This window comes from Astatotilapia calliptera, chromosome 22 (assembly GCF_900246225.1).
Source record: "Astatotilapia calliptera chromosome 22, fAstCal1.2, whole genome shotgun sequence".
In the NCBI taxonomy this organism is placed as follows: domain Eukaryota; kingdom Metazoa; phylum Chordata; class Actinopteri; order Cichliformes; family Cichlidae; genus Astatotilapia; species Astatotilapia calliptera.
Window position 1 is genome coordinate 18125941 of NC_039322.1, and position 23928 is coordinate 18149868.

At 40.6% G+C, this 23928-nt stretch overlaps 1 protein-coding gene across 1 annotated transcript in view; it reads left to right on the top strand.

Moving 5' to 3' along the window:
* The window catches only part of gabbr2 (gamma-aminobutyric acid (GABA) B receptor, 2), a 202743-nt gene that overhangs the window by 97432 nt on the left and 81383 nt on the right, over nucleotides 1-23928 (top strand). The window contains exons 3-6 of the mRNA XM_026156284.1: nucleotides 2207-2377; nucleotides 11068-11169; nucleotides 20812-20877; nucleotides 21191-21379. Coding sequence (XP_026012069.1) covers nucleotides 2207-2377; nucleotides 11068-11169; nucleotides 20812-20877; nucleotides 21191-21379 — 528 coding nt within the window. The remainder of the gene's footprint in view (nucleotides 1-2206; nucleotides 2378-11067; nucleotides 11170-20811; nucleotides 20878-21190; nucleotides 21380-23928) is intronic.

The following is a 23928-nucleotide window of genomic DNA, read 5'->3' on the forward strand; positions in this document are numbered from 1 at the left end:
ACGAAATGTGAAAGGCTAAATTAAATGATAAAATGACAGGTCTTTGTCTGTGTGGGCGCACGCTGTTTCTTATATGGGAAATTCTAATGCTAATGCAAAAATTAATTACAGCCATGTTTGCCTTTGGATGAAATTTATGACCTATTGTTGAAAATGTGCTACAATGTGGGAGAGAGAGAATAAAACTTGATTAGCATAGAAATGACAAATGAAAGGTGGGGTGGGTGGAGAGTTGTGACTTTTGTTGGTAAATAGCTTGTTTTAGACTGAGAGGAGGCTTTAAATGGATATACTTGTATTTTAGAGAGGCAGCTGTGCAGGGGAAATGCATCAAGAACATGGTTTCATGAAACAAATTACTAAATAACTCTCAACTTTTAGTTATACACCCAAGTATACTGCCATATGGGTTATGCTCGCTTGCCACATCCCGATTTCATTTCATCAGCTATGGAAAAATACTACATAGTCGGGTCCACTTTGTCTTTGTGAGCCTTTGATTTACCAGAGATGTGCCTCAAAAATGCTTAGACTGCATCTGTTGACGCAGACTTGTCTGTAAAAAGGCAATTATTGAGTGAGGTTCAGCACATTTGATTTTTATTTAAGTGGGTGTCTGTGTGTGTTTGTCAGTGCTGATTCAAAATGCCTACATTTGAAGACAAGAAATGCTTTTAACTTACCAACACGGAGATGAATTAAATTGCTAAGCTGCTTTTCCCTTTTCATCAAAACGTACATAAACACATAAGAACGGGCACCCACAAATCTAAACCTACCATATTCGAGCTGCCGTGTGGTCCAGACTGCTTGAGGATGACAGACAGCTTCCTCAACCAACTGTCAACATCTCCCAGCGAAAGCCTCAGGAGATTCTAGGCATTTTCTAGTAAACCATTTCTCTTGCAGAGACCTGGTAACCCACTGCAGAAAAATAGAGCATAAACACCATTCTGATGTGGAGATGATGGTGTTAGCTAGGCCATGTCATCAGAAGTGAGAATAACTCCATCATAAGGCATCTCTACATTCAACACCAGAGAGAAACACGACAAAGGCTGACCTAAAAACACAGCATGGTGTCCTCTAAAGCTACAACACCATCAAAAAAGACAGACAAAAGTGAAGATCCTTTGTGTAATACTGCGCAAAAGTCTTGAGTCCCTACTCATTTCTTAATATTTTGTCAGGAACCCCAAACCATGACAGAAAATCCACCATGTTTTACAGATGTCTGTAGATGCTCACTCTTTTACCTCTTTCCTGACGTCCCACACATATCGACAACAGTTCGTACCAACAGTTTCAAATTTGGATTCATTAATCTATAAGACCTCTTGCCACTGATTTTCAGTCCAGTTCTTGTGTAATTTGGCATACCTCAGCCTTTGCTCCCTGTTTTCCTTCCTTAAAAACAGCTTCTTGACACATACCCGTGCATTGAGACTATTTCCGATGAGGCTTCAGTGAATAGTAGGTGGATCAACTTAAGGGAAAGATACATCTCTCGGGTACTTCATCAGCTTTTTGCTGGATTTCTTAAGAACATGACTTTCAGATACTGGTAATCTGCCGTAGACGTTTATTTATTTTGGCCTCGCATTTCTTCTTTTGTCCTCCACTCGTCCAGCTTCCTCAAAAAACACACTCCACGCAGTGCAGAGAGAGATATGCCAAGTTTTCAGCTAATAGCTGTTTGCGAGTCACTTTGTTGGTGCCAAAATAATATTTTATGCCTGTCAAACTGAGTTATCAGCTATTGAAAATGGAAGAAATTCTTAGTTTTTGCAGCAGACTGCTAGCAACAAAATACCTCAACATAAAGAAATGGGGGTGGAGGTGTGTAAAGAGCTTTGCACAGTACTCTACCTGTCCTACATGGCAGACAAATAGCATTCTGGACACTAGAAGACACATAAATACACAACCAGTATGAAAAGTCATCCATTTGCGGGTCATCAGTTCTTTATGAATGAGTGTCACATTCTCATGATTTAAACCCTGAACTGACAGCGGTCACTGAACCTGCCTTCCACTTCATAAGAGTCAACGACACATTCTTAAACAGTGCCACTAACAACAGTAGCTCAAGTGAAACCAACACAGTCTGACATTTTGCTGTCGGGATTACTCGTGATTGTTACGTTTACCCCTAACTGATGGACTCCATGCTCACTATATTACTTCTTCCTTTTTTCCATTACAGCTATCCTTTGCAGCGACAACTCCTGTTCTAGCAGACAAGAAAAAATACCCCAACTTCTTCCGCACTGTTCCGTCAGACAATGCCGTGAACCCAGCGGTGGTGAAGTTTCTCAACTACTACAACTGGAGCCGTGTGGGGACCCTCACACAGGACGTTCAGAGGTTCTCAGAGGTCAGTTCGTGCTGTTTTCATAAATATACTTTTCTTTTTTTTCCAACGCTGTTAATGCTCCATGTTTAGTATTGACCAAAAGTTCAAGCAGTTCACTAAAACAAATCCATCATCTATATCAAAGACTACAGTGGCACCACCTTGTCATAAATATTAAAACTAGGTGAAGTTCAGTGTATTTGATTGATAGTGAAAATACCCTTAACGGTTGGAATGAATACTTTTTCTTATTACATTTCTACTTATTGTGGATAAAATATACATTTACCAGGTGTGAGAGGAGTTAAAATCTCCCACTGGTCGAAGGATATGCACATAATTAATAACATGGCTTTGCATTATTGCCTTCAGCACTCTCAGTCCCAACAGGGATTCTTGTTTAGCAGGCATTTGTTCTTTTTTAAGTTTGCGCGATAACAGTGCTGTTTACCAGCGTTTATGTGTGCCGTCCTCCTATCGCCTCTCACTGGGAGACATGTTTTTATTTTCTGAAGGTAGAGGTTAAATCACAAAACAGTGACTATATTATCATTCAAGGAGATTTCCATCTTGGCTTATTCAGATGAGGAAGCCAGTAGAAATAACACTCTTATTACTACTTTAAAACAAATCACCACTCACATGTAGATGGATTAGATGGAAATTATTTAGGCTTTGTGCACTGTACAGCTGTCACTAATGAATGATTATTCTCCAGTCACATGAAAGGATGCACACTGGATTATTAGGGAATGTAAAGGTTAAAAAAAAGATGAACAAACATTTCCATCCACTGGTCAAGGAACAGATGAAGGCAGAACAAAACCAAAAAACATGACTTGTAGTTGAGGGCAATGTCCCAGTTTGTTGGCTCCACCTCCAGAAATCCGACACAGATTTTTCCACTTCTTTTGACCAAATGGAAGCGTCGTGTGCACCTCCTGTCTGTGCGTGTGATTGTGTTTTTCTCTAACTTACTAAAACGAATGAGTTGACATTCACATCCTGCTGCTCTCTCTAGCTCTCCATTTGAACATATATATCTGTAGTAGCTTCTGTGTATATAACTGAGACCAACCACACTTATATCCTTATTTTTAACACCCATGTCCCTTAGACTTCCGTTGTTGTAGTAGTAGTAGTAGTATTTATTTATTGTCATTGTCAAGAACAATGAAATTGCGTTTGGGGCTTCCATACAACCCAAAAAAAGAAGAAAATAATAAATACCCCTTAAAACCCAAGTGTACATATTTAACCCAGTGTGACTCCAATGCAATAAGACAATCCTTAGCAATAATGTTCGTAGAAATTCAGACAAAGACCTGAGAAACCGGTTGCAGTTCAAAAATAAATATAAATACAGTTTATTGCATGTATAAAGAGATAGTTCTTACTGAAGATAAACCAGCCCTCGACATCAAAGACGGTGACGCGCTGGGAAAATATTTCTAAAATATGTCCTGCATCGCCTCCAAAACTGAATTGCTGCTCCAGCTGGAAGCAAATTCTGAGAACTGCATGATATTTAGTTCCTATTATATTTACTACGTTCCATCTGTTCTTTTTGATGTTCCTCTCCCATTAAATACGCAGAATGCTGAATCCAGCCTACATTACTAGAGCTGGCAGAAGTAATGCATGGATAGATGAAGAACATTATCTGTGTTGACTCAGCACTTGTAGCTAACTCTCTTATGACAATGTTGGAGCTGAAATATATCTCAAAGCTGGAGGACGTATTTTGGAAGCTGTGGCAAGTTGGATTTCAGCTCAGGAACAGGAGGCGCACAATCGTTTGCACACCATGCAAAAATCCCTTCTATTATTAAAAGCAGCTAGCAGCTTTTTAATATAAGAGAAATGGGAGAAACAACATTCAAATTGATCCACACCATTAGCTAAAGATATTAAAAGCTTAAAATCATATTATACCAAAATGGATGCTAACTAGCGAGACAAACACATTCCTGTTTGTAGGAGGGTTGAACATTAGGAAACATATCGATTTATCACACGTTTGGAGAACTACACAAACTCATGGCACAAACATATCACGTCGGCAGCACAGGAACATTCTCCTAAAAGAGCCTTGTCAGAGGCATTGAAAGCATGAATTTGAGAAACATATTGTGAGCTCTTGCCTCCAGGCACTGGTTGAAAACAAAGTGCTCAGCGGCTAAAGGGTGGGTTGTGGAAGTGGGGGTGTGTATAAGAAGTCTCACTGCAAATCTCAGAGAGACCAAATCCCTTTATCGCTCCCCTCCTGAAAGCACCAAGGAGCTTAGGACGGGTGCAAGACAGACGGCACGATTCAATCAACCTGCCACGAGATTGGCCTCTAATCCCGATTTACAAATATGCAAGCATTGCTTCCGTACTTTATGATTCACACAATCCTCTGTCGAGTTCAGAGCTTACTGTTCTTTGGTTCATCGAGAAATTACTCCAGCTCGCTACCAGAAAAAGAAGAGATATAGAAGTAAATGTTATTTGAATAATGCAGGAAAACAGACATTAATAGTAAAAATGTCATTTTTACCTACTAATAACACTATTCCAGTTTTACATTTAATTCATAAACATTTTTATATGAATTTTATGAACTTCAAATAAATTATATGAAGTTCATATGTTATACTCTTAACCTTCACAACTGTTTTAGTGTCACTTGTCAGTTTAAACATTTCTTTCCTAGGATCTAAAAACACAGAAAGCCAGTGTCCTCCCACTTCTTGAATGTGAAAATATACAAATACACCAATACACAAATAGACAGAATCAGCACAAGAGTGGGCAGAGCTAGTCAGAAATATTTCTTGTGAAGATACTTTTTTTTAAAAGATTTAATTAATTCTTCACATTTAACAAATATAATGAGAAATTCTAAGCACTGTCCTAAAGAAAAAAACACGTATTTTCCACTTTAAGAAAGTTTCATACCTTTGCAAGCTGATTTTGTGGTTTTTGAACAGATTTTTTTTTTTTTTTTTTTTATCTTAGCCCTTGCAAAGAAATATGCAAAAACACAATTTCTTTGTGATCTATTAAAGTTGGATTTAGAGCCAAATTGATATTCCTAGAAGTATTCTACAGTACTGAATGTACCATAAATCATGCATGCGTGCACAGAGGCATTTGCATCTATGTAATGAGTATACTACTGACATTATTTTAATTTCCATCACCTCTACCCCAGCATTCATCACCCTGTGACATACTCCGTCCCCCTGCTGACCTACAGTGTGCTTTCCCTGGGAGACTGCTCACAAGGTTAATGTTATGTAACACTTGTTACAGATTCAGTCAGTGGCTTGCACATCACAGGCAGCAAACATACAGTATGGTGTCCCCTGAGAGTGTAACCTGTAAGAAAAAGCGTGCTCATCACTGTTATTTTTAGGCACCGGTGTAACACACACACAGACACACACACACATATGCATATCGACTTTATGGATGAACACTGACTTTCTACAATGGTTTGTGGCTCATTGTATTGAGAAATAAGAATAACAGAGTAACAAAGAATAACAGCTAATGTAAGTATTTGGGAATGAAGATGACAATCTACACTACACACACACACACACACACACACACACACACACACACACACACACACACACACACACACACACACACACACACACACACACACACACACACACACAGAGCAATCAACATTATTGAGACAGCCAGACAAACAGGGCTCACTCAGGAACAGGAGCAGCAATCACCTGTCAGTCAGATGACAGACCTGACTGAGAGCAGGATTAAGACTCTGTCCTCTGTCTGCACCCCTCAGAGCTTAAACGTTTAAATAAACTATGACGACTGATAACTCTAGCATACGTTACCATCCTAGCATCCACTCTCACTCAGTTCCTGTTTCATTATGTTACATCCCATAAACAGTATTCCTAGAAATGTTGTTTCCAAAGCACAATTAGGGTTTGGGAATAGCAGTGGGGTTATCATTGATGATGACTCATGTCTCAGACGAATTACTGGTATAGCCTGTTTGTCCCACAACTGAATAGACAAGAGATACGCTTTTCTTTGCATCAAATGACTCAATGACTCAACATGTGATTTTGGTCCCGAACAGCTTGGCGTCATAGAGTGAAAAAGTAATTCCCAAGATAATCCCACGGGTCAGTGTTAAGAGTAGCTGGCTGCCAGGTGAAGCTTGGTGATGCTGGAACAGTGAACCAGCGAAGAATGACATCATACAAAGAAAATCAAAGCTGTTGTTGACGTTGCCAAACAAGGAGGCTTGACCGTTTCTGAAACACAGTGGTTCACCGTATGTTTTTAATCTTCAGCTGATTTAAATATATATTTCCCTTTGATGATAAATAATTATGTCATATGCCCACCAGAAAGCGTACAATGGATTTTCTCAACATCCTCATCTCCCACAGTCATTTTGATATAGTTTCTGTTCATATATATATGATGCACATATTAGTATTGTGTTAATGTAGAGATATTTCTGCAGTCTATTGATTACTAGATAGTGGAAAGGGAGTGGGATTAAATAAGTTTATGCTTCTTCCTGCTCCTTTTTGAACATGAAAGTTATTTGTAGTTGTGGTTGCTCGTTTTCCTTTTGTTTGTTTGTCTCTTTTTAATTCTATGTTGTTGTACTTTTTTAACATGTTCAAAATAAAGATTCAATCAATCAATGTGCTTTCTGAATTCTAGTATTTTACATGCCCTGGGTGCACGTGACACTCTTTTTTTGTGTGCGTGGACCCATGCTCACAAGTGCAATAGGATTATTTCTCTTCTGCATTTGCTGTCAGGGATTCCCAGGCTGCCCCAAACAATGGTGGATGCTTTTGTTACGCAGGAAAGCTGCTCACTTTTCCCCCTCCTACTAGCTTTCAATCCATCTGTCCCCTCCGTCTCTCTCGCTCTGTCTAACCGAGTGAGTCCAGCAGAATACGGATGCATTTTTCCATCTCGGTGGAAGAAACACAAAATCAAACCAATAAAATCCTTTTGTGACAAGGGTTTTACTCCTGCAAGTCAATGGCTTTGTCTGTCAGCCTCTGTGCTCTTTGTGAGTGTATTTTGTAGTACAGCAGAAATTTTGTGCAACTCTCCATGTCTTGCGTGTGAGTGGTTGGTATATATTTTCCCAGAAACCCATTTGTGTTTGACCCACACACCTTTTACAAACAACAGGCTAACCAGCTGCTGTCCCTTTTCACACTGAAGTTCGTTTCCTTTTATCCTTTAGGATCAACACTCAACGCAACACAACACAACAGGACATTGTACCTCGTCCAGACCACCAAGCCAGTTGTTACTCAAGAGCAAAACTTGGTTGTATTGATTCACATCGGCCTCCCTGTTGTTTCAGCTCAGCGAGCAGTACATTGGAGAGAATGTTTGTACAGCAGTGAGTGATGTACAGAGTGATTTAGAGCTTCCTCCGGGGGTACCAGAGGAGAAGGCGATTATGAAAGCAGACATTTGGAGACATGAGGGAAATAAAGTTGAGGTTGTTCAGAGTTATTGATTTTTAGATGTCAGAAATCTTAGTTGATAGCACAAAACTGTTGTAATGACTAATTTTAAGCTGCAGTTGGCTAATTTTAACAGGAGTATCAATAGCAATAATACTGATAGTAGCTTTTACGGTTCAAATCCTGGCGCCACTTTGATCTAACGGGCTGATGATTGGCCGGTGCTTGGTATTTTGAGAAGAAATACCAATTTTTCACTAATTTTTCCACAGTTTTTATTTATTTATTTATGTCCCATCTACAGTTAGGTCCATAAATATTCGGAGAAATATACAATTTTTGTAATTGAGCCTGTCTCCTCCACCACACCATTCATATAATCAGTTTGTGATTGAAGTGCTGACTTTTCAGCTTTTAGTGAAAGTATTGCATTGTTTAGGAATTACAGCAATTTTTACACATAGTACCCCATTTTCAGAGGCTCAAGAGTACTTGCCAGACTTGGTCAGACAAAGTTTTCAGTATAAAAATTGTTTTTACTGTAATACTTTACTCCAGCCACCACCTGCTTTTTTCACTCTTGTATTTGAAAATCTGAAAAGCTGCTCTGTTGGGATGAGGCCAGGTGACTGACTGGGCCACATCCCTTTTTTTTTCTTTTCTTTTTTTTTTTTGCAGTATGCTTTGAGGCATTATCAATTTATACTATGAAACACTATCTGCTCAGTTTTGCAGCATTTTGCTAAATCTGAGCTGGGTGTATAGCCCTGTATACTTCACAGTTCATCTTGCAAAAGAGCAAAGATTATAATTTTTATCCAAATACTCAACTGAATCTTTGAAACACTGCAGTACAGTCTCTAAGTATTATTATAAGTCAATTGAAGGTGACACTGTAAGGAGACTTTTGTATAGAAATGTGAATATACAACCACCATGTAGCTGAAGCAATTTAGAACACATAATTACAGGATGAACATATTAAAGCACAGTAAGAGGAAACACACAGGACTTCTGTTAGCTGTTATATGTTGTCACTGCCAACTCTCTGACGTGTCAACATGGCTCTTGGGTTGGGGTGGAGACACTGATGGCTGCGGGGCATGGCCCGTGGACATCAGTGAAATCCAGCATGAACACCACAGGACTTTATACCATATTTTGACTTTTTCGACGTAGGTACAACTGCATTCCATGTCAGAGCCATGGTGTTGTCGTGATGTCTCAGTGTGTTGCCTTACTGGAACAGAGCCATTATTAATGGTATTAGTCACACCTGTGGTTTTCCTGCTATGAGAAGTCAAAATGTCAGCTGTGAAAAAGGGCTTTTCTAAAATTGTGGATTAAAGGAGGGAAGCAAGAGGGCTGACTCGTAGCATGTGTGTATGTGATGGCCGAGAAAAAGTGAGAGGCGGTATGATAAAACACCTCAAGCTTGCCATCCCAGTGGGGTACCTGCTCCATTCTCCATCTTCTCAGATTGAATTACCCACCATTCTACTGGCTCAATACATCACAGCAGACATACAGCTGCTGCAGATACATCTACAGCACTGCACATTTGTCTACTTTTTGTCAAGCCCTGGATAACCAGCGAAGATTATTTGAAGTGTACATTTGTTCTTTTGTGTCTTATTTAGCGAAAAACAAACTCATATCGCTGTGACAAATGCACGCTCGGTATATTGCGAAAATTACAACTCCTCATTGAACGGGCTGAGGCAAATCAGGAGGATGACAGATCTGATGTATGTGTCCGCCATGCTAAAATGACAAGCTGCTTGTCTTTCTGTCTTTTCATTCACAGTTCATGGTAGAATATGCATGCACCATTTCAGAACATTAGATGGCCTGCATCCATCTCACTTTATTGCTTTATAATGCTGTGTACAGAATACTATATGTATACTGCGACATGATTTCATCTGCTTTAAGCCAGCAGAAATATATTCACAGATTCAGTTTTTATTTGCATCTATCACAGCATTGAGCTAAATGATTGATTTTCTCTCTGTGATTTATGCATACATGATTTAATGAATCTAATGTTTAATATACTTTATAAAACTGCATTTCCTCCCTTTTTCCATATTTTTAATAGCTGCTCCGTCATAGTACCACAGTATTTGTTTCCTATAGGCTATGTGATTTAAGTTATTACACTGTTGTGAAGTTTATTGTGCAGTGTGTAAATGGTAACATTGTCTCAAATAAACTCTGGTAGGTTACTTAATAAAAGCACATTTGCACATTTGACTGCAATTGTCATGCTGGCTGATATTTTATGAGCATGTATAACTTATTGAACCTCTGACCACACTTACATTCTTCTACAGTAGACACAACTTTTTTACTACATCTTTCAGCATTGTCAGCTGTGCAAGCTGATAATATGAAACTGCACTGATGTGCCCTCATATGATCTGAGATGCAGGCTTTTGACACTGAGCATGGCTAACAAGTCAGATGAGAAGGGTGCGTTTTCTGAGAAGAATTTTAAATTTCAACTCATCTGACCTCAGAACAGTTTTTTTGTACTTTGCCTCAGTCCATTTTAACTGCGCTTTGGCCCAGAGTAGATAGCAGTGTTTCTCTGGTTCTTGCTCACATGTAGCTTCTTCTTTGCACGGTAGACCTTTAACCTGCATTTGTGGATAGCAGGGTGAAGTGCGACAGACAAATGTTCTTGGAAGTCTTCCTGAGCCCATTCAGTGATTTGCAGGACAGACTCATGCCTGTTTTGCCTTGCCCCTCGTGCACAGGGTTTTCTACAGATTCTCAGGCTCTTTGGATGATATTATGTATGCTGAGGAACATAAAGTTGTTCCACAGTTTTTGCAGAATGGGGAACCTCTGCCCATCTTTACTTCTGAGAAACTCTGCCTCTCTAAGATGCCCTTTGAATATACCCAGTCATGTTTCTGACCCATTGTCAAATAACCTAATTAGTCACAAAATGTTCCTCCAGCTGTTTCATTTTACTACCACTTACTTTTCCAGCTCTTTGTTGCCTCAGATTGCTGTCATCAGATTCAATTTTTTTTTAAATTATACATTTTCTCACTTTAATCATTTGATATGTTTGCTTTGTTCTACTGTGAATAAAATATGGGTTTATGACGTTTGGAAATCATTGGTTTTATTTAAATTTTACACAGTGTCCCAACTTTTTTGGAAATGTTTTTGTAATTTCTCAACAACATTTGTGTATTCTCTCTTTCTGTTTTGCAGGTGAGGAACGATCTCACAAATGAGCTGGAGAAAGCAAACATTGAGATTGCAGACACAGAGAGTTTCTCCAATGACCCCTGTGGCAATGTCAAAAAGCTGAAGGTAGGTGAAGCAACCTAGAAACTTAAGGAAATGATCCAAGACCAGTTCAACCTGTAGAATTCCCAGTTAAAACAAAATGACAAAATACCCATTAGGTTTTCATATTAGCTACTATTTTTCATACTGTGTAAAGTAAATTCTTTAGTATTTTATCAAGTGGATGTCTCCCTCTGTCTTGACAGTGGCCATTTAACCATATACATACAAACACATGCATACAAGGTTTTTTTGCATACAAATTTTGCAAGATTTAAAAAAAAAGGATGCATAAAATCGATATTTAAATACTGTCTAGTGCATTTTTAGTAGAGAGTGGCACAGTAAGAGTAAAAAAAATAGAAGTGAAGAGAGTGGAGGGGGAGTAACACTTTTTTCCCCCTACTGATATGTTGGTGGAATATATGACGTATACAAGATGGAGCAGGTTGAAAGAAACATGAGATGATGAGAGAGAAGAAGGAACAGGAAGATAAGCCGTCGTTCCTAAAATATATGTGTAAATCTGTGTCTTAAGCGCTGACATTTTAAGCTGACATCACCCTTCCTTGATCAACTCTAAATATGCAATCCACAGTGCTGAAATCTTTACGGAACAATTGGATCGGGTGGATGGTTAGGTGGATGGGGGGGGGGGTTCTTACACTCTAATGGGTCTTTTTCCCGCTCATCACACAACAGTGGTTTGCTGTCTCTCCAACAGCTACATAATATGATGGGGGAAGAGAGTGACACAGATTTTGTTGTCAAGGCTGGAATTTTGTTTCTTTGAAATATTCAAAAAGGAGACAGGCTTCGCTGCTGCTGGGCATTGTAACAGCCCTCTCAGTCGCTTTTAAAAAAAAAAATCTTTATCCCTCGTTCTCTGTCCCAAGTTCCCCGTTTATTGCTGGACAGGCTGACAAAAACAGCATCAGAAAACAAAGGCAGACACGCATACATAGCACTTCTAATTTTAGTAATCTTTAGTTTGAACACAAGCTAGGACCTCCAAGAGCTTTTTTATTTTTTGTGACAGAGAGCCAGTTTAGGCAGCTTGCATCCAATAGAAAGTCACATGAGAAAAAATGTCCTGAAATCTAAATGAAGACCAAAAAAATTTATTATTTATTATGCCTTAATTATTTATCGTACATTCAGAACTCTTCCCCCTCAAGTATGAGACACACCAAGGGATGGTTCATTTTTTGTTACACTTTACTTTTTTGTCTCACTGAGGTAGCAGGGTGTTTTTTGTCATTGTTTTTTTTTTTTTGTTTGTTTGTTTTTGTGTCCCGTTTGGATCTTTAGCCATCAGAATTGTTGTCTTAAGGCCAAGAAAGATGCCAAGCGGATTTATTTTACCGAGTGGATCATCATGGCCTTGCCATATTGGTCCATTTGATTGACCTTTATTATAATTATGTATTTATTTTACAAACGGGACAGACATGACTGGGGGATAGGACGGGGAGAAAGTGTCACGGTTCTGGGTCAGTTTCTAACCAGTGTTTTGAGTTTTGATTGTTAGTTTATTTTTTGAATGATTGTTGTGGTTTTGATTACGATTATTATTATTATTGTTAGAGTTCCATGCTTCTGTTTATTTGGGGTTAAGATTTGTGCCCTCATGTTTTGTGTGGGTTTAGTTTCATGTGTCATTTTCTGTCTGTCTCTCTATGTCAAGTCTGCGTCTTAGTGTGATGGTTTCTTGTTCCTGTTTTATTGTGAAGGTCTGCGTCTCTTGTGAGTGTGTTCAGTTTTACCTTTGTCTCGTCTTGTTGATTATTCCCAGCTGTGTCCACCACCTGTGTGTAATTCCCCTGTGGTTCTCTGTGTATTTAAGTCATGTCTTCCGTCATTGTAGTTGCTGGTCCGTCTGTGTTTCCACCCTGCTTCATCTGTGTGTTTCCCTGCAGTCAACCATCATCTGTTTCCGCCCGCTCTCATTCATGTCCAGGTTCGTGTTCTGTAGTTAGTTTGTTCCCAGTTTAGTTTAGTCATTGCTCCGTTCGCCGTTTGTCCATTTCCTTTTTGTGTTTAATAAACCACCCTCACACCCATACAAGTGCCTGCGTTTGGATCCTCCTTTATTTTCCACACGGCTCATCTCACTCGCCGTGACAGAAAGAATGAAAGAAAGAGAGGGAGAGAAAGAAAACCAGAGGGGAGAGGAGACGGTGAGAAAGTGGGGAAGAAAGAAAGAAAAACAAACAAAACACCTGGATCACCTGTATGGAGAAAAAAAACAGAAGAGAAAGCAAACAAAAAAAGAGCAACATAATAAAAAAACAGCACCATCACAATAATCTAGCTAGCAGTAGATAACAGTAGATACTAAACATTAAACAATATTGTGCAGCACACAAGATAGAAAGGTGTAGTCCGCGTCTGTGAACACCCGTGTGTACACCTGTGTGCACACCTGTGTGGATCAGCATGCTTGTATTCCAAAGGTTTCTCCATGTAACGATCTGCTAGGAAGTGTGGGGAGCCATAGCCCCATCCCCCAGGGTATGAAGCAGGTATGGAGGAGATCCAGGCCCCAGATATCCAGAGGCCCCAGAGTACGAGGACCCGAGGAGGACCACCAAAAGGGGGGGGAACCGTGCCACCCTCCTGGGAAGAGCTGAGTAGAGCCCCAAACGAGAGGTCACCCAGCAGCTACGGAGCAGAGGCCAGAGGGGGTTGCAGTGGTGTGCCCGTGGACTCTGCCAGCAGCCAGCTGTGCCAGAGAGGGCCGAGCTTCAGGCCCAGAGGCCAGAAGCCGGAGGGCATCCCACCCCCCGGAAGGGGCCCAGCCGGGCCACTGATGTGAGCCGGTACATACATGAGCGCCCAGCCCCAGTCGACAAGGACCACCAACACACCAACGTCTGAGGGCATCAGCCACCGGCAGGGAGTGTGGTGAGGGGAGATAGGCCTCCGTACTTTAGAGGGCCTGAGATGTACCCAGAGAGGTTGAGTCTAAGACCCAACCTGACATATAGACACAGACGAACAGGCACACGCGGACACAAACATGCATTCCCACCCCATATACACAACCAAATACTCGGCACTCACCCAACGTGTAGACAGACACAAATAGACACTGCACAGACAGTCGCACTCCCCAAACATACTCTATATCCCAGGTCCAGGTAACCCCGCCCCCAGAGGGGCAAGCCGCACCTAGACCCAGGAGATGTAACCCTTCTCTCTGGGGTGGACGCAAGCGGACCACCTCCTTATCTGCAGTAACAGGGAGGCCCCGCATCCCAGACCCCAATCTGACGGCCAGCACCTCCTCCCAGCCCCCCAGCCCTGACGGCTAACAGAACCGGGGTGAGTGAAGACCCCAAACCTCCCAATGCTCGCTCATATGTAGTGTTGCTGTGTGCTGTTCTAAAGTGCATTTAAAACACAGGAGAGCATGGTTCCTGCTTCCTCTCAGAGAGCAGCACGGCTCCTCCTGAAAACCCTTAGTGTCTATGTGCATTTAAAGTTGAGGGTAGGGCACCAGCGCCAGAGGTGGGTTGGAGTACACTGACCATCCTCTGGATGCTGTAGAACGTGCCCACCCCCAAGGCCCTATATGTATGTGTTATGTGAGAGTGTGAGTAATGTGGATGTCTAGGTTGCAGAATAAAATTGAGGCACAGGCGGCCAGAAGGGGACAGAGGGGGAGTGCCTCCCCTGCACCCTGGTGACATACCTGGACCCCAAGCCCTGCGTGTGTGGGTGGGTGTTGTAGAGCGGGAATAGGGAGGCAGCTGAGGATGGAGAGGGAAGAAAGGGAGGGGCAAGTGGCACCTCCCTGGGGCCAGCTCCCCCGCTGACCCCAGTAGGCACCCCCACACTCTGGAACCCACCAGCGCAAGGGGGCCCAGGCCCATCCGGACCGGAGCCCGCAGCAGCAGCACCGCCCAGCCCCACAGAGTCCGGGGCAGCCCACCCGACTCCACCCCAGAGAAAACTGCACCCACCCCATCATCCAATCATCTCCCAAACTACACAAGACAATAGACACCCAGGTTGGGTTCATTCTCTGCCTCTCCTATATCTCTCCCCCACCTGCAGAGTGAGCTCCTGTAGAGAGGAGACCACCTACAAAGATATAACAGCCTCCCCACCAGTTAGAGAGCCCCCTAGTTGGGCCGATGCACCAGAGGTCCCCTGCACTGGGGCTGAGCCCCCCTGCACCCACCCGCCCACAGCTCCGGCGACATTGTCATTGTTTTAATGACATTTTTATTGATATTAACTTTGTCAGGTCGTAAAATGATTGTGATCTAAAACTCAGACATCTGGCATGGACTTAGTGGCTTTAAAACCAACAAACTCACAGCCAAACCTTGTATTCAAAATTCTGTTTAACCTAAAACTAACACGACGGCACCACTTCTCAACAATAAACTAGAAGCAACCTAATCTCAAACCTCTTTCACCTGTTTGCTCAGTGTTGTACAACTTATACTGTAATAATACAACTTGTGTAGCAAATATAAACTAACATTTGGCTCTATAGACACTGTGGATCAGCTCAAGATGAATGGTTCACACTGATAGTGTAATCATAAGTTTGCCTATTTTGTAAGGCCTCTTATTGATACTCATGAAACTGATGAAGCACCTCTGCTGGCCCACATCCCCAAATGGCACAGAGCTGCAAAAAGAATATCCTGCTGCAGAGATCAAACACTAGAACCTCTTCGCATTCCATTTTAAAGACTTTTATTTTGAAATCCTCACACTGATAATTGTTGTTCAGTTATTAGTGCCAAAACTTCAAACGATAGCCTTGTGTTCACCTTGAGTGAATTAGTGATCAGACACATCCCTGCAAGAGTTTATATTTCATCATATCTGCACACCACACATGCGCTGCACAGTAATCAAACAGATGGGGGTACGGTTTTAGTAATAGCAACAACACGTAGCCCAGTACACAAATCACATCTCCCACTAGCTCGTAAAAGACCATCATTAGTACAGTGTTTATATGTGTGTGCGGTGCCTAATAAGCCTTAAAAGTGCCTGATTGGGATTACGAGTTACAATATTACTCAAACAGACAAATGACTGCTGTAAAGTTACGAACAACCCTGTCACAGATAAAGCAGTCAAGGCTGCCCTTAACACTATACCCTGATTCAGAACTATTATGGTAACAGTTATATAAAAGCTTAAGCAATGAGGGTAATTTGGGGCTCTGTAGTGCCCCAGTCCATCTGCAGTGCAATACAACACCATACACTCACTCATGCCCTTGCCCACAACTACACAGCGTTTTCATGTTGTTGCCAGGCAGGCTAGAATTTATACTGAGGCTGTGGCCCACGGCCATAGTTGGAGTCATTTGGGTTAAGTGCCTTTTCTTCAGGGAAGAACAGTGTTATCGAGTAGCTGCCGGCACGTGTGTGTGTTTCTCTCTCTCTCTCGCTCTCTCTCTCTCTCGCACACACACACACACACACACACACACACACACACACACACACTCTATCTATCTATTTATCTTTCTATCTATCTTAGCCTCAGGGTCTTGGAGGTAAATTTCAGTGACTGGCCGCTCCTTCTGATCTTGGAATGCATGACATATGGTAGCGACTGCCTGAGGGGTGACTTAATGAACTGTATTTGTGGGTTCCCAGGGCAATGGCAGTATAACACAGGTTGTGTGTGTGAAAATCTAGCTCGCGTTAGTCACATTCTACATTACACTTCAACCCAGACTATAAAACATGTTCATACATATTTCTTGAAAGGTACTGATATACAATTCTTTGCCATTTAGAGCTTCTATACCCAGCCTTTATTAGACGGATACATTTCAGAACTGCTTATGTGTTATAAGCAGTAGTAGCTACCCACATTTAGTGTTCAAGTATATTTTGCTAAGAAATGAGATCCTGTTATTACAAGGTAACTGTTACTAACACAGTTGTTCTTCCATTCAGTTTAATTTTCAGTAACAGAATTGATTCCTATCATTTGGGCCTGCATAAGTGTCAGGGTTCCTGGGTCGTTGACCCAGTGTTTTCTGTTTTGTCATGTTCAGTTTATTTTCACATCTGTGTTTTCTGTGCCAGCATACCGCCTGCGTATTGTGTTCCAGTTATTTCCATATATCATTAGTCAGACTAAGTTCAGCTGCGTACTCACCGGTTTCTAATCATTCATCACCCAGCGTGTATTTAAGTCCTCAGTTCCATCCGATCCTTGTCGTGTCATTGATGTACGTCTGATGTTAGTGTCGTCTGTATGTTCAGTTAGCCAGCCAGTCCTTTGTTCATTCATTCATTCATTCATTCATTCATTCATTCAGTCAGTCAGTCAGTCAGTCAGCCAGCAAGCCAGCCAGCCAGCCATTTCCTCCCTCTGTACTGTTTGCTCACTCCTTCGGCAATAAACATCCACCTTCACCTACCTGCCTGTGAGTCCAGCGATTGGGTCCTCCTTCTCTCGTCCACGACACTACTCCTGACAATAAGATTGCTTATAATGACAATTATGATAGTTTTGATCAATATTGATATCCCGATTATTTATGATTATTATCCATTGCCGTCCAAGCAGAACACTGCTTTCCCATCATTTCACATGATTTGTACGAATGTGAAATAAAATTGGTCCTCTTTCTTCACCTAAGCTCAGTGCAAACGTAGAAAACACATTTGAAAAAATACTTCATCTCTGCAGACAAATAAGGCGTTTTTTCACCTGGAATAAGTGAATATTCTAAAAGCAAAATATAGTTTTTCACTCTATTCCTTGCACCTGTGAATTTGTGGATCTTAACAAAACTTGTAGCGACCAATCTCTTTTCCCCGTTTTGCGTACAGTACAAAATAATCCAAAACAATTGAATGAAGGGAGAAGATCTTTTGTCCAGTAAGTGGAACATTTTCATGAAGCCCTCATTACTCATACAGGGAGTGCAGAATTATTAGGCAAGTTGTATTTTTGAGGAATAATTTTATTATTGAACAACAACCATGTTCTCAATGAACCCAAAAAACTCATTAATATCAAAGCTGAATGTTTTTGGAAGTAGTTTTTAGTTTGTTTTTAGTTTTAGCTATTTTAGGGGGATATCTGTGTGTGCAGGTGACTATTACTGTGCATAATTATTAGGCAACTTAACAAAAAACAAATATATACCCATGTTAATTATTTATTTTTACCAGTGAAACCAATATAACATCTCCACATTCACAAATATACATTTCTGACATTCAAAAACAAAACAAAAACAAATCAGCGACCAATATAGCCACCTTTCTTTGCAAGGACACTCAAAAGCCTGCCATCCATGGATTCTGTCAGTGTTTTGATCTGTTCACCATCAACATTGCGTGCAGCAGCAACCACAGCCTCCCAGACACTGTTCAGAGAGGTGTACTGTTTTCCCTCCTTGTAAATCTCACATTTGATGATGGACCACAGGTTCTCAATGGGGTTCAGATCAGGTGAACAAGGTGGCCATGTCATTAGTTTTTCTTCTTTTATACCCTTTCTTGCCAGCCACGCTGTGGAGTACTTGGACGCGTGTGATGGAGCATTGTCCTGCATGAAAATCATGTTTTTCTTGAAGGATGCAGACTTCTTCCTGTACCACTGCTTGAAGAAGGTGTCTTCCAGAAACTGGCAGTAAGACTGGGAGTTGAGCTTGACTCCATCCTCAACCCGAAAAGGCCCCACAAGCTCATCTTTGATGATACCAGCCCAAACCAGTACTCCACCTCCACCTTGCTGGCGTCTGAGTCGGACTGGAGCTCTCTGCCCTTTACCAATCCAGCCACAGGCCCATCAAGACTCACTCTCATTTCATCAGTCCATAAAACCTTAGAAAAACCAGTCTTGAGATATTTCTTGGCCCAGTCTTGACGTTTCAGCTTGTGTGTCTTGTTCAGTGGTGGTCGTCTTTCAGCCTTTCTTACCTTGGCCATGTCTCTGAGTATTGCACACCTTGTGCTTTTGGGCACTCCAGTGATGTTGCAGCTCTGAAATATGGCCAAACTGGTGGCAAGTGGCATCTTGGCAGCTGCACGCTTGACTTTTCTCAGTTCATGGGCAGTTATTTTGCGCCTTGGTTTTTCCACACGCCTCTTGCGACCCTGTTGACTATTTTGAATGAAACGCTTGATTGTTCGATGATCACGCGTCAGAAGCTTTGCAATTTTGAGACTGCTGCATCCCTCTGCAAGATATCTCACTATGTTTGACTTTTCTGAACCTGTCAAGTCCTTCTTTTGACCCATTTTGCCAAAGGAAAGGACGTTGCCTAATAATTATGCACACCTGATATAGGGTGTTGATGTCATTAGACCACACCCCTTCTCATTACAGAGATGCACATCACCTAATATGCTTAATTGGTAGTAGGCTTTCGAGCCTATACAGCTTGGAGTAAGACAACGTGCATGAAGAGGATGATGTGGACAAAATACTCATTTGCCTAATAATTCTGCACTCCCTGTAGTGTTTATTGGGTACCTGTCTTTGCCCAAATGAAAAACATTTGCGTTGGTGATTTCAGTGCGTCTTTGCAACCTGGATGAATGCACAGACTGCACAGGCTCGCTTGTGGAGTTCTTAGTTGATATTGGATGGTTCACATTAGCTTCCCTTGTTTTTCTTGGCCTTCATGCATTTATTATATCGCAGCTTTTGTTTGTATACCCAAACAAAGGATGATGATCAGCTTTAAGGGACAAACTCTTTGCTTTCTGCTGTGCCAGACATTGTTATTTGTTATATATCTTTTAACTTATTGTTACTCATCCAGACTAGTCCAGGAAACTTCAAGCTGCACGGTATAAAGGGAACACTTGATTTGCTATTGATGGAGCACACATGTCAAATATTGTGCCAAAATCATGAGATTAAAACTCAGTTAATTGTGTTTTTGTACAAGTTATATACACTGAGTTAACCTATATCAATATTATTTGGTTAGGTTTGGGACAATTTTATGTGTGTGTATTTTTAGTGGTGAGTTTAGTTTAGTTCTACTGTCTGTGGACACACAGTGTGATTGCATGTAGGTCTGTGCTTGTGTTTAGGACTACACATATGTCTGTGCTCACTAAATGGCAGAGCCTGATCTTTTTTCCCCACCATGAAACATGCTGAATTTCCACCCGGGGACTCTGAATTATTTACAGAGACAATTACCAGGCCATGTGCCTCGAATACTCAAGCAAGTTCAGCCTGGTTTGCAAGCAGTTCTGCCTGCTGACATTGTCTCCGTTCTAATAGAAGGACTTCGCAATTTGGTAATGCCTTAGCCTCTCAACAACTGGTTTGTGCCTCAGGTCCCACATCCCTTCTAGGTACAGATTAGAGGATTACACATAGTAATGAGTATGTACAGTAAAGTAAATACAACATCTCTGATTCTGTGTGTTTGTTAACTGTTTGGAGTTATGGTAGACTCACACACAGCAAAACTGATCCCATAGCATATAGACCCATGTAGTTTCACCAAAAGACAGCTGTGACAGCTTTTCACCATTAAAGCCAGGGAGTCAAAAGATCACAATAAAAAGCTTGCACGATTACATTAGGATTGTAAATTGAGATTGTATAATAAGATTGTAGTGCAGCATAATCCTGATTTCTTTCTCTGTTTGAATAAAGTTAAATGTTTCCATTTAAGTAAATACGTATTTTTTTTAGGACAACGATGTGAGGATCATCATTGGCCAGTTTGATGAGAACCTGGCCTCCAGAGTCTTCTGCTGTGTAAGTTTCTTTATGATGTTGCCTTCTGTTGTCTTGGCATTTTATTTTAAATGATAGAAATTGTCTTATACACAGTTGGCGCTATTAGTAAAATGCATTGTGTCATAATTATGAACAAAGCTGACATGCTTTTTTTAATCCTGTTTCAATAAGGAGTAATTAAATATATCATTAGATGCACAGAATTTGGACTTTAGATGGTTGGATTTCAAAGTGTCATTTTCCTTTCTTTTAAGAACAACAAGATTAGTTGTTAATCTGAATCTCTCTGATTTTCCATTGCTCCAACCTCTGATTATTGTGCCCAAACCAGGCGTATAACCTGAACATGTTTGGGAGTAAATATCAGTGGATTATCCCTGGCTGGTATCAGGGCAACTGGTGGGAACAGGCCAACAACACCAACTGCACCACCAAGAAGCTTCTCACTGCCATGGAGGGATACATTAGCGTGGACTTTGAGCCACTCAGCGCTCGGCAAATCAAGGGCATCTCTGGCAGGGTGAGTGACATACATCTCAACTACACTCTGATGTGCAGAAGGTAATTTTATACTGTATACTTAAAAACGTGATGTAAATAGAATAATTTTTGTCTGAAGGTCTTCATTCATAAAGCTTAGGGAAGTTTTTTAAGTCAAGTTTAATTTTTTTTAAATAAAGTTTGATTGTAGTTCGTTAAAGTAGGGCTGTAAACAAATTTTTCATTGATTAGTCAACGCTTATTTTTTATAACTCTTATCTCCACTTCCTGTGGGCAAACCTCCTGTTCTAGGCTCCATTACGTCACCTGCTCAAGTCTGCCCACCTGTGAATATCAACCTGTTGTCTCGTCCCTCAGTACATTAAAATAATGACCCAGTAAACATATAAATTTGAAGATAATCAAAGCTATTTTTAATATTTCTCAGGATGGTCAGAATAAAAATTAAATAAACATTAGAAATGACTGTTACTTACAGCTTCTCAGATGGCGTAGTGTTCAATGCCAATTAAACTATTTAACTAATTATATAAATAATTAATTATTGATAATGTTAGATGGAATTTGACGTCAGAGCTCCAGGGTGCCAGCTTTTTAAATGCTCGTGCACTGCAGTAGTGCTGTAGTGAAAGCAAAGCTCAGCTTTCCACAGTCTGCATTTAACTTTCTGTGAAATGCTTTGACATTTTTTAAAATCTTTGTTTCCATATTTTTTTCATCCTCCTGTTTTGCCATGGGTGCCATATTCTCCCTCTTTAGTACTGAGTGCTAGTGATGTGTCGCTCGCGAACGAAATGGCTCTTAGAGCCAGGTCTTTGACGTGAACGACGTGAGCCGGTGTTGTGCCAAAAAGTGATTGTCTGCCAAAAACTGATTTCCGGTATTTGTCAAAAAGCGATTGCTCATATTTAAAGTGCTATAAGTAACTTGTTGGGCTATAATATGTTAAACATATGTCAAATGCATCCCTTATGGATGACATAAAGTCATCTTGAGCCACAAACAACATTCGTGTAGCAAGATACAAGCCGCAATCAGTTTTTGGCAGCGACTTTTATATAACCTTTATTTATGCAGTAAAAAAAAATCTCATTAACATTAAAAATGTATTTTGTAAGAGTAAGTTGCCCAACAGGACAGCAGAAATGGCAGCAAATATTACAATAGTTCTGTAAAAATATTTTAAGTGGGGATAAAGGACCGGATTGGTTATAATGTAAGTACAAGTTGTAAAGATACTTAAAAAACAGATAATTTTTTAATTCTTTATGTAACCCCTTTGTATCCCCTGTTCACCGAAGTCTATTTACGAACATACGTAAAGATATTACACATAAAAAATACACAGAAACACTGGAAATCAGTTTTTGGCAGACAATCACTTTTTGGCACAACACCAAGCCATGGGTTGTTTTTTTTCTTTCTCTAACCCTCTCTCGCACTTCTTCCGCTTCACTCCGCATGCAAGCCTTGTGCTTTGCGCTGGGCAGAAGGGGGAGGGGCGGTAGTTACACACGCAGTAGCGCAGGAACAGAGTAGGAGGGAGAGAGAGAAAGAGAGCCAGGGAGAACAACGTCACATTAGAAAGGTATAGTAATCTAGTTGTGGATGATAAAGGATTCAGAAAGTTTATTCATGCAGGCCCGTATGACAGAGAATGTGCATCTTCTTTTGGTTTTCATATTGTAATTCATATTTAATTGTGTTGTGATTTGCAGTGTTTTGTGTTGTTTCACTTTAAATTTGTTTAAAAGGAAAAAGCTGAAAATTTAAATAGTTAAAAGTTGAAATGTGAATAGCTGGTTTTTGTATTATATGATTTATTCATTACATTTTATGTGGAGTGGGTAAATAAAAGTATATTTACGGTGGCCCCTAGAGACAAAGCACGTACAAACTTCAAAACACGTAAAAACTCCAAAACATGTACAAAACACAACAGAGGTGCTCCAAGATGCTAGGCGCAGTGTTGAGCTTTTGTTACCTAGTGGCTACACAAGCCAGCAAGTACCAATGACCTGATTTGGTAGTAACAGGTAAATGAACTTTTTTTTTTTAAATTATTTGAATATATATATATGAGTGCTTGTGTATAAATACACAAACCATACACATATGCTTTCAATTGTGTAATTTAAGTGATCTAGGTAGCTCTGTTTTGGAAGTTCAGTTAACTCTAGGAATGTGTTTTGGAGTTTGTACGTGCTTTGTCTCTAGGGGCCACCACATATATTTATATATGAACATATATAAATAAAACCACTTTTTTTTACATTAGTAATTCCTTTTGTGCATAATTGTATATTATTGTTAATAATAAATTAATTAAAGCAACAAAACAACCTGAAGAGCCGGTTCGGAGCCGGAAGATCCGGTTCTTTTTAGTGAGCCAAAACAAAAGAGCCGGTTCTATAAAAAGAGCCGGAAATCCCATCACTACTGAGTGCAGTTTTGGCCGACGATATAAGTGATACTGCCCCCATAGCTTCCTGTAGTTTATTGCAGTTACAAAAACAAATTTTAAGAAACCCAAATATTAGTATATGACGCTTAACAATAAAATTCCGC